The sequence below is a fragment of the Anarhichas minor genome, unplaced genomic scaffold (genome assembly GCF_050575085.1).
Source record: "Anarhichas minor isolate MPS153535 unplaced genomic scaffold, ASM5057508v1 ptg000009l, whole genome shotgun sequence".
NCBI lineage: Eukaryota > Metazoa > Chordata > Actinopteri > Perciformes > Anarhichadidae > Anarhichas > Anarhichas minor.
The window spans coordinates 4668852-4685190 of record NW_027466455.1 but is presented as its reverse complement, the minus strand read 5'-3'; the positions used below and the strand labels follow the sequence as shown (position 1 = coordinate 4685190).

Genomic DNA, 16339 nt, shown 5'->3' with positions numbered 1-16339 from the left:
GTCAAGTGCTTTGTAGATTGTAAGCAAGTCGAATACAAATCTATAGTCTTTTAAACTGCATCATATCCATCTTGTTTAGTAGTTTGATTCGGTACAATTGTTGGGACAAATTCTATGTATGTGTGTAGCTTTATTACAGTTAAGTATTAACTTTTCTGAGAGATCTGAAAAGTCTTCCTCCTCCTTGTTCTTCTCCAATCAGCTGAAGGGAAAGAAGGGGCCCAATGGGACGGCATCCAAACAAAAGACAGAGCCAAAGAACCAGACCAAGAAGAATGGAGTCAATGGGACGAATGGGACAGCTTCTCTGAAACGGAACGGCTCCAGTAAGTAGCTACAAAAAGAGAGTTCACATTATTTTCACTGGGGACTAAAGGGTTGATATCAGAAGAACTTAACAAACTAAAACAGTAAAAGGCAGGACAGAAAGTCAACTTTTGTGTAATTTGTAAATAATATAAAAATTGGAATAGCATTAAAATGTCAACGCAGACCACCTTTCCCAGTCAGCTGTCTTGTAAGTGAGAGTCCCACCCTCACCACCGCCAATTTCTTTCTTGCAAAAGTCCACTCCACAGCAGATTGGAAAAATGCAGGATGTCAAAATTACAGTTGGTTTAAAGAGGAATGACTTAAAAGCCTAAAACCTACGCTACCCTTGAGACGATCCATGTGACGCATGCGGGCCAGACTGAAGCCTCCTGCCAACGTTGAGGTAACGCTCTAACAGACGTGATAGCAGAAGCCCAGATAGTTGGGAGACGGTGACACGTGTTAATCCGTGTGGTTCAGAATAGTATTTTCACTAACAAGGACCACACCAATAACAGTATGAGTTTTGAGAGGTTTATTGCATAGTGGAAAGATTGTTAGATTCAAGAAGCGGAAGGGGTTGAGGGATGAAATAGATATAGGGTAGGGGTAGAGGGATGAAGGGGGGTAGAGGAATGATGGGATGTGGGGGTAGGGATGAAGGGATGTGATGAGGGGTAGGGGATGAGGGATGAGGGGTCGAGGGATGAGGGGTCGAGGTAGAGGGATCGAGGTAGAGGGATGAGGGGATGTAGGGTAGAGGGATGAAGGGATGTCAGGAAGAAGAAATGAGGAGGGTTCATAGAAAGAAGGTTAGGCGACCGATGGGGGATCGTTGATGTCCGGCAACTGGCGGGAACGGGGGGACTGGAGACTGTAGGGTGGGGGCCATCTCTTCGGAAGCTCTGGCGGAGCAGAGTCCCCAAAAGATAGCTCCATAAAGACTGATGCCGATGGCAGTTTCTAGAGTTGTTCGGGTTGGAACGAACTTATTAGAGGTACGCGGGGGAAGACCAACAATCGCGTATCTTGAGGGTGTGGTTGGAAATTCCTTGGCTTGAAGCGGTGGAGGTGGATCGGGCCAAGATATGGCGAAAGTGCTGGTGAGACCGCAACGGAAATCTTGCGGGGAGTTCGGCTGGCTGAAATTTGAGCTTAAGTAGTCGCGGATGGGTTCGTACGGACTCGAGTAAGAGTCTGGTCGGAAACGGTAGATGGGTTGAGGTGGACCGTATTGGTTGGTCTTGCGGCATTTGAGGTGATAGACGACTGTGTCGGGAGGATGTATGTGATGTCTGACGCGGTGGCATGTCGGGACGGATGGAGTTCAAGGTGGTGAACTCGGAGCAGCGAAAGAAGCTGGCAAGAACGTGGACTTTAATGCTTTGTCCATGAAGGGAGACGGATGACCTGAGCTGAGGGTGAGGATGCCGCAGGTGAGGCGTTCGAAGTGAGGGGCAGCCGTTTAGTGGATATTCCGAGTGGATGGCAATGGTCTTAATGGACCGTTCATGCCCCAAAAGAATGGCTACTATGACTATGGAATGCGTTTCGTAGATCGCGGAGAAAGGTGTGGGGGATGAGAATTCAAGAGGCCAAGGACCGATTGTCACTGTAGAAGCCGTCGAAGCTGATCGAGGGTGCTGCGTCTGTGAAAAGCTGGATGTCTTCGGCTTAGTGATGTGTTCGTCGTGGAAGATGGAGATGCCGAGAATAACTGGTGTCAGTTTAGCTCGGTTTACATGCTTCGTCAAGTGTGACTTGGTCATGGAGGTTTGTAACGGCGGCAGGGACTAACGGGATGTGTGGCAAGGAGGATTTGTTTAATCTATTGATTCTATTTATTTATTTTATCTGGTGGAGGAAAGCCGAGTGTTTAGACCGTGTGCTGGGTTTGAAGAAGGCCATGGTTGAGCGTCTGGGCCTGCAACATAGTAGCTGGCTACGTAATTAAATACTCTTCCATGCCAGTAGGTGGCAGTAGGTAGCACGATAATGACCGTGGTGATTAAGACAGTAGAATTAAGAGATGCACCGAGGTTGCGGTGACAAGACGTTTGTCCGGATTCAGGTAAGCAATTTTCCGGCTGCTCTTGGACGGACGCATGGCGGAGTAATACTCGTCCTTCCGAAAGAAACGAAAAGGTACCGGTAGTTGGGATCAGTGATAAGGACTTGGAGGTGCTGGTGATGTCTGCTCAGGTGGGGAGTGGCTGTTTGGGTGCAGTGACGGAGCTTGTTTAGCAATTCCCAGGAGATGTGGGGATTGCGTGTGGATGGCTCGATAATTGGGCGAGGTTCATGTGGTTACCGGTGGTCGATAGCCTGTGTTGTGTTGAATGGAAAGGCAGGAGCAAGGGAAGAGGAAAAGATCCTGGGATGAAAGGATGTATGTGCGTGGGTTGGAAATGCAGATTGGGGAAAAGAGGCTGCAGGGTGCGATATCCCTGATGCAGAGAGAGTAAGGAGGGGGTGCGATACGGACTGGCCCTCTAGAGGGGCTGGTGTGAGTGACCGGGCTTGTCTGGGCGTCGATGTAGCGGCTGGCGCTGGTGGCTCGGCAATCGAGGGAGGTGTAGTGCCGAGCGGCCGTGAGCAGTTTGAAGAGTTTGCTTTTCTGTCGGACTGGTGGAAATGGATGTTGAGCTGGGTGAGTGCATACTTCAGTCGAGAGACTGTCTACTCTGAAATGCGGGATGTATGTCGCTGTGGTTTTGGCCGTTGCTCGAGCGGCTGGATCTCGAGGGGGTGGAAGAGCGGCGTTGTGGAGGGACGATATCCCTCGGGGATCTCCTCCTGCTGGAATTGTCTGCTGGCGGAGCTGTGGAAAGAAAACCAACCCCGAGCTGCTCCCTTAGCTGTGCCATATACCTACCTGTGCTGTTGTTGGAGCGGTCTGTGCAGCTGGGGTAGCCGCTAGAGGTGGGAGGAGTTAGCCGAAGTTGGCCGAGATGGGTGGAACCTGGAAGGTAGAAGTAACAGAACATGAAAGGATGCCAGGATGGGGGGATGGATGTGCCTGGGTTAATCGTGAAGTTAAGGGGAAAACATTGTGAGGAGATGTCTCTGGCACGGGGGGAGCTTGACGGCCAGAGTCAGTATGGCATGGGACGACTTAAGGCAGGATGCAGTCGACTGCCCTTCTCTAAACATATCTAAGTTGAGGCCGACAGCAGACTGGAAGCAGCAGCCTAACTTACACTAAAACACCTTCTCCTGAACGCCGTATATCTGACTCCTGCATGCGGTTTGACAGATATTTAATCGTGGCTTGTCTTGGAGAGGATCGATTCATAGCCTTGGTACCGGTCTCATTACCCTAATAGGGTACTTATTGGCCGTATTAAAATCAGATTAAAGATTCACAATCAGAGTATACAACCTGGCCCTCTGGAGGGACTGATGTAGATGGATGGGCTTCTTCCGCTGCATCATGACGTCATCGGCGCGCGCCTGACGAGGTGCCGGGAACCCGGAAGTGCTGTGGAGGCTCGGAGCGCGAGAGGGGTGTTGTGCTACAGGTGCTTGAAAAGTTTGGAAAGTTGCGCTTTGCAACGGACTGTTGCGTTGGATGATTGCTTTCTTCGTTTGAGAGACTGTCCACTCGGAGAAGTGGAATATATAGAGACTGTCGGGGCCTCGGAATGGCGAAAGAGGGTCACGGTGGTTTACCGGTCGTTCGAACGCCTGGAACTCCGGCTGTCGGGAGAGCGGCGTGGGTGAAGAATTGAGAGGATTAGGGTCGAAGGATGGAATTCCGAATCGGGATCTCCCCCCCCCCCCGGGCTGTTGGAAGGCGGGGCGGACGGCTTCGGAGTTAACAGAGGATGGTTGTCGAGGGCTGCGGGGAATGTGGATGGCTAAACGCAGCCGAAGTTGCTAGCGGCGAGCGTGGTGAGAAAAAGAGGGAGCTTCGGGATATGGCTGGTCGTCCGGAAGGGTTGAGGAGAGCCTTCGTGAAAGGTAAGCGGTTTTAATATGTTGTTTGTCTTTCGTGCCTCGAGTTGAAGTGTATGAAAGCTGAGTCAGGGAGCGTTGCTCGTCTGTCTTGCGTCGTATGAAAGCTTGAAGCTGAGTCGGAGAGCGTTTGCTCGTAGGGGTCGAGGTAGGAGCGTGGGGTAGGGATGGAGCGTTGCTCGTCTGCTGAGTCAGAGAGCGTTGCTCGTCTGTCTTGAGTCGTATGAAAGCTGAGTCAGAGAGCGTTGCTCGTCTGGATGTGGGGTGGGGGTAGAGGGGTGTAGGTAGAGGGGTGTAGGGATGGAGCGTCTGCTGAGTTAGAGAGCGTCTGTCGTACGTCATGTGAAGACAAGAGTCGAAGAGGGAGTAGACGAGTTCGTTGTGCTTAAATACTCTGTGCAGAGGACATGAGCGGTGTTCTGGGCGTGGCCCTGTTCCTGAACAAACTTTATAAAACTACATTTCTTTCTAATGTGTGAACCAGGAGGGTTGTAACCGCTTGTGTAGCCTGCCATTCCTCTGAATGTCAGAATGGAAATATCAAAGATGTGCCACACAATTCTCACATTTCCAGTGTCAGATTGAATTTGAAAATGTCAGCTGTGGTTTGATTGAGTGATTTCTCAAACGCAAAGTTCACATGCATGCACATACACACACGACCTTTGGATGGTTACCCTCAGTCTTTTTCCAGTGAGGGTCCTGGGGTAATGACTATGTGTTGAAGGGTTATGGCTGTGGGTTCATTGGGTTTCTGGGCACTTCATGTCTTACAGTGTCCTGATAATAAATGCACGGCTCTCCTTCTCTGTTTTGGTCTTGTTCAGGAAGATCTTCAGATAGACGACAGGCACCATCACACAGGGGGTCTTTGGGGTCTCTCAGCCCTGTTTTGGTTTCAAGTCCAGAGCTCAGATCTTTAAAGTGATGGTGTGGATGTTTGGAAGTGGGGTTGTATGAGGTACTCCATAGTCAGTGTATCAGTTAGTGATGGTGAGATGAAGCTTCATGAAGAATTGAAGCTTTCCATCAAATTGGTTCACTCATGGGCTGAAGCTTCATGGCGCTTAATTTGCTCTACTGTGCATCAAGTGGACAATAAATGTAAAACAGGCAGAATGATTATAATGACACCATGGCTTTGGTGTGTGAAGCTTTGAATTGAATAAATTAATGAATGATGTTTGTGATGCTCGAATAGATTGCAAACAAACGCGCAATAAAGTCCCAAGTCCACAAAATGTGTGTCAAGTCAAACGGATTTTCTTTTATGTAGAGAGAAACAATATAAATAACTGAAAGGATTATAAACTAATGGTAAATAAAATAATAAATGAAGCTGTTAGTAAAGGGATTGATACTGACTGTGTGAGTGTTCGGAGGGAACGCAGGGCGGAACCAATCTGCTTGGAGGTCAATATAACCAGAGACGCAGTAACGCGCTGTGTCGCAGCAAATACGGTCCAAAATCGGACAAGCACCGTACCGACAAAGATCGCATAGTGTGGAGATCTGCAACGTCGCTGCATGACTGACGAGTCTGAGAGGTCTGGAGAGGCAGCCAGGCAGGGAGCTGACACTGCGCTAATAAGCTGAGTGTGCTAAAAGAACTAAGTGTGCTAAGCTGAACTGAACTGAACCTACCAAAATAAAAGGAGGAAAAGGAAAAAGTTCTTTGGTTATTGAGTGGAATCCAGTTGGGACCCTTCGGGTGGACTCGTCATCCTTTTCATGTTGGGAAAATGGAGACATTAAGAACATAACTTAACAGTTAAAAAATGGATAACTTGACAGTAAAAAACCGCAAGGCCGGGGAACTGGAAAGTCTGGAGAACCAGGACAAGACAAACCAGGAGCTTTCAGCTGGAACAGCAGGAGCAGTAAACTGGAATCCTGGGGAAGGAAGACAATCAACTAAAGATACATGAAAACGGAAGAGTATTACCGTCTCGCCTGAAATCAACCTGCAGATTGAAATTAAACATGGCGGATCAAGCTACTGGGAAATCAGTAGAACAACTCAAGGTGGAGCGAACCACAGCAAAAAGATTGTTTACACGTCTGGTCAACAGCATTACCAAGACTCATGAGGACATGTCTAAAGAGGAGCTCAGAGACAGTTTCAATAAGCTTAAAATCGAAGCTGAGAAAGTCATGGGAGCGAATGAAGATGTGGAGGCTGGATTCATTGCTGAACTGGAGGCGGAGCTGGATACAGATGAATATGCTGTATTAACTGAACAGCAAAAAGCCGACCTAGGAAGGACTTCCGATGAGTGTGAGATGAAATTAAAGAAGACCAGAAGTCTGATTCAGGAAGCACTTTGGGTCAACTTTGGGAAGATTGAATTGTCAACAGCATTACAGGCAGCAGAGAGCGAGTGTGACTGTGCTGCTGCAAGGACTGGTAAAGACTGCAAAGGAGGTGCACAGTCGGTGGAAACTATGGATCCCCAAAAGTGAGCAAGGGGACTTTCAGGGCAACTTAAAAGGACTTCAACTCCTCCTTCCAAAGTTGGTCTCCAGAAAGGCGGACTATATACAGGCTAGGAGAAAGGAGGATGCTGAAAGATCACTTGGGGCCATGACTTCAAATTACCCCATGCCAACCACCATCAGACTGAAACCTACAGCCCTTCCAAAGTTCAGTGGAAATAAACGTGACTTCCACAGGTGGAGAAAAGACTGGGAAGCACTCCAGAAGCAGGGTGAGCCGACCGGTTCAATGGAGGTGAAAAAGTTTCAACTACTGGACAGTCTGGATGACAAAGTCACGAGAGACCTTCACCTTACCACCTATACCACTGCAGGTGATATTTTCCGAGTCCTAGAGAACCGCTATGGCAATCAAATTGCTATTGCCATTGAAATAGTGGAGGAGTTGCAGAGAATGCCAGCTGTCAGAAGTCATCAGCCACGGAAAATAGTGGAATTAATCCAAGCTGTGGAGAAGGCACTTCAAGATTTGAACGATCTTGGAGACACAGGCGCAATCAAAAATCCTTTGGTAACAAAGTCAATTGAAAGCAAACTTCCAGAAACTCTGAAGAAGGAGTGGCTAGTCTATGTCTCTGACAGGACAAATGCAGTGGCACCAGAGAATCGATTTGACAGTCTCCTGACATTCCTCAAAGGGCAAGAAAACATATATGCCAAGTAGAAAAGAGACCAGTTGGGAGCCAAGACATGCTAGAACCAAGTCTACCAAATCAGACGATGACCATTTAGGGTGTGTAGTCTGTGGTGATGGAAAGCATAAGAAAAAGCTCTACTTTTGCAGACAATTTCGTGCACTGAAGCTGGGAGAGAAGAAGGCTGCAGTAAGAAAGTTGGGAGCATGCAGAAGGTGTCTTCAGGTTCATGACTCTTCATACTGCAAAACTGACTTTCTGTGTAAAAACCAAGGCTGCAAAGATGAGCATGCTCCTGGGCATCACTACTACCTGTGCCCCAATGCTGAGGTGAAAAGAAACAGCATGAGTCAGAAAAGTCACAGATATGGCCCAGAAGGGGAGAAAGCCAGGAGGAAATATACAGATAATCAAGAGTTCTTCAACAAACTTTCACCAGAATTGGCAAAACAATGTCGCGATGTTTTTTCCAACACTGCTTCAAGAGCCTTCAGCACTGTACAAGATCAACCAAGCCTTCTAGTGGAAAGTGGATTGCAAGAGCTACCAGTAATTATGATGCTTCTCGAGGTCACAGCTAATGCTGGACAAAAGATCGGAAGATTGATTGATTTGGCTTCAGACACAAATTATATAACCCATGAGGCTGCAAGCAGACTGAACCTCAGGAGTGAAGAAATGACTCTCGTCGTCCATGGAGTTGGAGGGATGAAGGTTCGTGTGGAGACAAGGCGGTATCTTCTAAAGATCAGAGTAAAGACTCCCAAGGGCACTATCAAACCCCATCAATTGGTTTGTTATGGACTGGACAGCATTGCAAATGTCCACAAAAATGTGACACCGGAGCAGCTGCACAAATTCTTCCCAGACATACCACTTGATGAACTTGTGAGACCCAAAGAAATAAATTTGCTCATAAGTCATAGAGAAGGTCAACTAGCACCACAAAGAACCAAAGCTGTTGGAAATCTCGTACTGTGGGACGGACCACTTGGAAAGACGGTCGGCGGAACGCATCCAGACCTCTTTGAGGAACTTACTGTGTCAGCCCACATGTCCAAGACACACTTTGCGAGGTCAATGAGAGTAGCGGCTGTAAAGTACGAGGAGCTCACTTGCAGGACACCAGTAAGACTTCTACCGGACAAACAGGTTGCCACCAAGTTTCAGGAGTCAAGGACTTCAACCACCAATAAGGACTTCCTTGAGTGGTGGAAATGGGACAGTATTGGTGCAGCATGTGAGCCAAAATGTGGGGGTTGCCACTGTGGAAAATGCCAGCCAGGTGGCAAAGAAATGACTCTTGCTGAGGAGAGGGAACTCGAAATAGTAAAGGAAGGCGTGACCTATGTCACAGGTGATAACCACAGCGAGGAACCACATTGGCATTCCCGATATCCTTGGTTAGAGGATCCAGCCTCTCTGCCAAACAATAAAAGAACAGTCGAGGCTACGTTTCTCAGGACAGAAAGACAGCTAGCCAAGGAACCAGAGTGGAGGGTTGCCTATGCCGCTCAAGTGCATGACATGGTTGACCGAAGAGCTGCAATCAAACTGTCCAAGGACGCAATAAACGGCTGAAATGGGCCAGTGTGGTATGTGAGTCACCTTATTGCTCCTAACCCACACTCTGTCACAACCCCAGTAAGACTTGTGTGGAACAGCAGTCAGAAGTTCAGAGGTGTGAGCTTGAATGATCTGCTAATGAAAGGTCCAGATGTCCTCAACCAGATTCGCGCTGTCCTTCTCAGATTCAGGTGTGGAGTACATGCTGCCCTGGGTGACATAAAAAAGATGTACAATTCTGTTTGGTTGGAGGACCGGGAAGTACACCTTCATAGATTCCTCTGGCGAGACTCAGAGGATGAAGAGCTGGAAGAATATGCAATCACGAGAGTAAACATCGGAGACAAACCGGCAGGGTGCATTGCACAGCTGGCAATGCGCGAGACTGCTAACCTCATTCCTTTCACCCACCTCAACGAGGAGCGTCAGGTGCTACAAGAGGACAGCTACGTTGATGACATTCTCACATCCCACAATGATCTGGACCAGCTAAAAACCATCACAGCAAATGTAAAGCAGATCTTGAAAGCTGGAGGTTTCGAGCTCAAGCCATGGGTCTTTTCTGGGCAAAGTGGGAGGATGGGTTGGAAGGACAAGTTTGAGAGGACCAAGGCGAAGACCATGGTCCTGCCAAACCAAATGAGCGATGATGACAATAAGGCGCTCGGCCTGGGCTACATGGTCGAAGAAGACAAGCTCCATGTCATGATCGCAATCAATTTCTTGAAGAGAAAGAAAAAGATGAGAATTGGCCAGGACCTTCATCAAGGACATGTCAGAGATCAGATACGAAATCCCCTGACGCGAAGAGAACTGCTCAGCCAAGTTTTAGGGCTCTTTGACCCAGTCGGCCTGGTAACTCCTGCTAAGCAAAAGGGAGCTATTCTGGTGAGAAGGGCATTCCAAGAGGCAAAGAGCGAAAGATGTCCAGTCAAAGACACATGGGACACAGCACTCTCAGACGACCTCAAGGAGGATGTAATTAAGCTATTCGAAGAGTACATCCAACTCGGCAAAGTCATGTTCACCAGAGCACTAACGCCTCCATGCTACATTGAGAAACCTTGGGCAATCACGTTCTCCGATGGAAGCGAGCATACCTATGGAGCAGTGATGTACCTAAGGTGGAACTCAGACCAGGGCCCAGTCGTTAGGCTGGTTGAGTCAAAAGCAAAATTAACTCCCTTGGACTGCAAAGGTGATGCTGTCAAGGCAGAGATGTGGAGCTGTGTTTGCCTCACGGTTAAGAAGGTAGTTTGAGCTACACAGCCGAATCCAAGTTGAGTGGTGGTACCATTTGATCGACAGCCAAACAGTCCTTGGTGGAGTACAGCGAGAAAGCTATGGCTATCAAACATTCTTTGCAAATCGGATTGGAGAAATTCAAAATGGCACAAGGATCCAAGACTGGTGGTGGATCCCTGGTCCGCAAAATATTGCTGATATAATCACCAGAGGGGCCAACTCTCAAGACCTGGATGAGGACTCAGAGTGGCAAAATGGACCAAAGTTTCTAAGTTTGCCAGTGAATGAGTGGCCAATCAAATCGGCTAAGGAACTAGCAACCGCTGCCAGAGAAAGCATTAACAAGTTGCAAAAGAAAGCATTTGTTGCTGCGCTGACGAGAGCCAAGGCAAAGAAAGCGGAACAAAATCAGAACCAGGCACAAACTGAACAAAGGAGACCACCTGCAGGGTCAGCCATCCGAGGCCTTGTCGATGTCAAGAGGTTCAGTAGTTTAACCCGATTTGTCAAAACGATTGCATGGATCTGGAGAGCAGCAAAAAAGTTCATTGGACAAAAGAAAGCCCTGAATAGTTCAAAGTGGGAGGCAGTCTCTTTAGCAGGAGTTGTCTCAGTAAGAGAACGAGAAGATGCCCAGAGAGACATCTTTCTGGCAGCACAAGAGGGCACAACCTTCCCAAGCAGTCTATAAAGAGAAAGACTCTGGGCTATTGGTTTGTGGTGGCAGAGTGCAAATCTTTAAAGAAGATCAAGTTGGGGTCCCTATCTTACCCTATGACGCATGGGTGTCCACACTGCTAGCTCGGGAGGCCCACAGTGAAAGTCATGACGGAGTGGCCGGAACCCTGCTCAAGATGAGAAGGAGAGCATGGGTCATACGGGGAAGGAGGATCGCTCAAAAAATTGTTGATGGGTGCATGATCTGCAGGAAGGCAAAGGCAAGGAAATGTCAACAAGTAATGGGTGATTTGCCGCCAGAACAAACAGAACCTGCTGCACCGTTTCAATTCACAACAGTAGACCTTTTCGGACCATACCACGTAAGAGATGACGTAAAGAAAAGAGTGAGACTAAAAGTCTGGGGGGTGGTCTTTTGCTGCATGGCCAGTAGAGCCAACCACACAGAGTTAGTAAATACTCTATCGACAGAAGGGTTCCTGATGTCCTACCAAAGGTTCACGGCACTCAGGGGGCACCCAAGAAAGATCTGGTCAGATCCAGGCACCAATTTCATTGGAGCAAAACCAGTCTTGGAGGAGCTTTACAGATTCCTGGACGGCCTAAACAATGCAGCTCTTGAGGAGACAGCGGCAAAAAACGGGACAGAGTGGATGTGGAAAATCCACCCAGCCGATTCTCCACACAGGAATGGTGCTGCGGAAGCTGCTGTACGAATTGTAAAGAAAGCACTTCAGAGTCTTGGAAAGGAGTCTGAGCTCAGTTACAGCGAGTTCCAGACAACTCTTCACATAGCAGCCAACCTGGCAAATGAGCGCCCAATCGACGCCAGGATACAGAGCTGGGAAGACTGTATTCAATATATCACACCCAACACGCTCCTTCTTGGCCGGGCATCTCAAAGTGGGGATTTCAAAACTTTTGACTTCTCCAGCTACCCCTACAAAAGACTCAGAGCAATGCAGTCAGAGGTGACCAAGTTCTGGAAGCATTGGAGCCAGTTCGCTGGTCCCAACCTATTTGTAAGAGACAAGTGGCACACTTCAGAGAGAAACGTTGCTGTTGGGGACATTGTCTGGCTAAGTGACCAAAATGCACTGAGGGGGCAATTCAAGCTTGGCAGGGTCATCAGTACAAATCCTGACACTAAAGGCATCGTCAGGGACGTCAACGTCAGAATCATTCCAAGTTACCATGCTCCTGTGACGAAAGCTCTAAAGGCCAGAGAAAATCATCCAACGTTGGACAAGCAGAAAGGAAAGGTCCAAGCTACCATCCTTCACAGAGACGTAAGGCGGTTGATTGTCTTACTACCTGCTGAGGAACAGATGGAGAGTCAAGTCAGGACAGCATCTCAAGATGATCAAGAACACCGAACTGGGACCACAAAGTTTGCCTTTAAAGCTGGCGATCTGCCCAGTGGTTCCATGGGAAAATCGAGTGGGAGGTGTCAAGTCAAACAGGGGTTTTCTTTTATGTAGAGAGAAACAATATAAATAACTGAAAGGATTTTAAACTAATGGTAAATAAAATAATAAATGAAGCCGTTAGTAAAGGGATTGATACTGACTGTGTGAGTGTTCGGAGGGAACGCAGGGCGGAACCAATCTGCTTGGAGGTCAATATAACCAGAGACGCAGTAACGCGCTGTGTCGCAGCAAATACGGTCCAAAATCGGACAAGCACCGTACCGACAAAGATCGCATAGTGTGGAGATCTGCGACGTCGCTGCATGACTGACGAGTCTGAGAGGTCTGAAGAGGCAGCCAGTAAGGGAGCTGACACTGCGCTAATAAGCTGAGTGTGCTAAAAGAACTAAGTGTGCTAAGCTGAACTGAACTGAACTGAACCTACCAAAATAAAAGGAGGAAAGGGAAAAAGTTCTTTGGTTATTGAGTGGAATCCAGTTGGGATCCTTCAGGTGGACTCGTCATCCTTTTCAAGTTGGGAAAATGCAGACATTAAGAACATAATTTAACAGTTAAAAAACGGATAACTTGACAATGTGAGGGGGGGTCCATTGCGTTTCGCTGCCCCTTATATTTCGAATCGCACGCCAAACCCGCGAACCATTTCCTGAATCAGTCACGTGGTACGGCCGGCTCGCGAGGCTTCGAACGTCACCAACACAAGCCTCGATACGCGCTTCACAAAAATCTTCCTGGATTACTCGACACACTCTTCGAAGCCTCAACACGGAAGGACACATCACTACCTACAGTAGATGGAGAAACAGACAGCACAGGGGTAAAGTATTTTTAGAAGCCTGAAGACTGATTTTAGAAACCTAAAAAATCTATTTTAGTTTAAGTGCTGTATTAAGAATATCTTTCAACAGAGAAGTGAAAGTGAAATACGTTTTTTTTTATCACAAGTCTTTCAAGAGAGCATAAATCATTTTCCCTGTCAGCTCAGTTCCCCTTGAGAAATATTCTACATATAGCATACACATAAAGGTGCAATATTCACAATTTTCAGGTTTAAAAATAGCATCAACCAATTATTGTGTATAAGATATAGTGGAGTAATGTCTACCTGAGCAGAGAATGAAGTATCTCTCTCTGTTTGTGTGTTGTAATCTGCTCTGTGCTTTGTTCACAATCTCGTATAGAGCACCTTTAAACTGATACAACTTTTCCACAGCAGTGCATTACTTTGTAATACATTAACAAGTACCTCATACAACCCCACTTCAAAACATCCCTGTGAAATCGATTTAAGTTTAAGTTTTAACAATTAAGTGATACATTTTTGCCAGCTTGATTGCATTTTTGAACGACTTTAAAATACATTTACATGCTAATAAATAAATGATAGAGGGGATCTGAAGTTAAAGGATGATTCAAGTTTATTAAAACATGAGTCATTTATTATAATTTTGAAAATGATTCCTATTGGTAATAATAACATTTTAGTCACCAAGTTAACTGTTGAGATTTGGGGGAAGTTGACACGGTGAGAAACAAAGGCAAACGGTTAAATGATTATTTTAAACCTCCAGACACTCCAGTTCTCAGGTTGTCTACTTCAACTAAATAAAGTAGTCCGGTTGTGAGTCCGTCACCCAGAAAAAGACTCAAGAAAAACCAGATAAGAAAGTCAAAAGACAACAAGCCTTATTTTCAATAATAAGTCATCATGTCATGCGTGAATGTGTCCAACGTTGGTTAACAATAAAATAACTCATACAACAACATCAGCAAATGAGATAGCAAAAGTGCTAGCAGTAGTGCTAGCTTGGTAACGGCTGCCGCTCGCATGACGGCCGCCATGCAGGACTTCAAAATCTTGGATCCAGCTTCTTCACACCCAGTCTTTGTTGTGCAGATGCAGAGCAGTGCAAGTACGGGAAGAACCGCGTTGAGGCTGACGCCAAGCGGCTGCAGGCCAAGGAGGAAGAGCTGATGAAGAAGAAGCAGGAGATCAGGAACCACCTGACCCAGCTGAAGAAGGAGAGGATAGACCTGCGCACTGCAGTGGAAGCTGCTGCTGGTAGGAGCAATAAGAGCTTGTCATTGAAAAGGTTAGGTCTGAAATTTAAAGCAGCAGGGAAGTGAAGTGTTTGGGAAAAAGCTCTCCAACCTCTCTACTCAACATCTTGGTAGGTACACGTTTTTTACAGTGATAAACATTCACAGAGAAATCCCCCTCTCCTCCTCCATTAGGCAAACGTTCACACGCCTCGCTGTCGGAGCGACTGAAGAAGGTGGAGGAGGACTGCAGGCAGAGGGAGGAGCAGCGGGTCAACCTGGAACTGGAGCTGTCTGAGGTGAAGGAGAGCCTGAAGAAAGCCCTGAGCGGCGGGGTCACCCTGGGCCTCACGATCGAACCAAAAACTGGCTCCTCTGGAATCCAGGTCAGACCACCTGTGCTGTCTGCTGGTTCATTTGTGCTGCTGTAATGCTCCAGAGTAGTTTACAAATCACATGTTGCTTGGTTGAAATTAAGTAACTTACTGTGTGTGTGTGTGTCTGTGTGTGTGTGTGTGTCTCTGTGTCTGTCTGTGTGTCTGTGTGTGTGTGTGTGTCTGTGTGTGTGTGTGTGTGTCTGTGTGTCTGTGTCTGTGTGTGTGTGTGTGTGTGTGTGTGTGTCTGTGTGTCTGTGTCTGTGTGTGTGTGTGTGTGTGTGTGTGTAGTCCCCAGGGACGCTGCGACGGGCCCAGAAGTCTTCTTCCTTCTCCAGCTGTGACACCAGTGACACAGAGTCCTGCTCTCTGCCGGTCAACAGCGCCTCACTGCTCCGCCGGCAGCAGGGGGGCCAGAAGGCCTCTCCAGTCCGGGGACACGTCCTCAGGAAGGCCAAGGTCAGAGCTCACAATGCAGACCAGCCTACAGCAATATATAAGCGTTTGCTAATATCAGGCCAGTTGTAGCAGATATCTACATTTACTACACCAGTGTATCGGTAGTGTCTGTAGTCATGGATCAGACTTGAAACTCTACTTGTCAAATCATGTTAATGTTTGGCTGACCAGGTCTGTCTTGGTCTTTTTTGGCTTCCATATTAGATGCCACAGTCCTGTTTAAGTGTGCAGAACATATTTTACAGTATTTGACTGCACTTAGGGACAGATGATACTCTGTGTTTTGGAACAGTTCCCATAATGATTTTAGGGATGTAAACAGTCTACAACTTGAGCTCTCTTTATTTCAATATTTGTCTCCAGCTTGTCAAATTGTCCCCATTGAATTAGCTTTATCAGCTCCTGCTTCAGTGTGTCCATGGATACACACAAGTATCACGCGATCACTCTGATGGTGAACGGGTCAGGGTTCAGCTCCTGTTCCCTAGTGGGACCTCCCAGTGCGACCAGTGACTGGAAGAATTGGGGGGTGAATGTGGTCCTGCTTGATCAGAGTAGCTTTCCGGATCACTGACCAAGTGATGGGGTGAACCAATTATTTTGTTGTCTGATAAGTTAGCAGGACAGTCTGGCTTTGTGTTTGGTAGTGAGGGCAGTGTACCAGGATGAATGTTGAAGATGAGTACAGACATTATCATGTCCTTGCTGACATTGAAAGTCCTGAGTGGAGGTGCTCCTGGGCCTTCTCGTACACACAGTCTGTGTGCAGGGAAAATTGTTTAGGCAGTTCAATCTAGTTCTGAACAAAACCATAGAAATATTGGTGTTGGTGGTTTGAACATTTGAATAATTTGTTTAGGTACTCCATCAACACAAGTTTTCTTTTGTCTTTCTTGATTTATTAAAAGGCTTGAGTCTAGATTGATTTGTATGAGAATTATTACACTTGTACTGGTATTACTGATTAAGACGATAGTATTTATCCTGAAAGATGGAGAGTGGTAGTAAACTGGTGGTTCTCTGTGTTTGTTCTGCAGGAATGGGAGCAGAAGACCGGCACATAAACCAGCCAGCCCCTCACTTCAGTCTACTTTCATGTCTTTCATTTTTATTTTCAGAAATTGTGCATATATTTATTTAAAACTGT

The 16339-nt window shown here is 47.1% G+C and overlaps 1 protein-coding gene across 1 annotated transcript in view; it reads left to right on the top strand.

Annotated features, from left to right (window-relative positions):
* The window catches only part of afap1 (actin filament associated protein 1), a 71736-nt gene extending 55397 nt beyond the window's left edge, over nucleotides 1-16339 (top strand). Inside the window, exons 13-17 of the mRNA XM_076086866.1 lie at nucleotides 203-326; nucleotides 14217-14381; nucleotides 14555-14745; nucleotides 15025-15192; nucleotides 16230-16339. Coding sequence (XP_075942981.1) covers nucleotides 203-326; nucleotides 14217-14381; nucleotides 14555-14745; nucleotides 15025-15192; nucleotides 16230-16256 — 675 coding nt within the window. The 3' untranslated portion in view covers nucleotides 16257-16339. The remainder of the gene's footprint in view (nucleotides 1-202; nucleotides 327-14216; nucleotides 14382-14554; nucleotides 14746-15024; nucleotides 15193-16229) is intronic.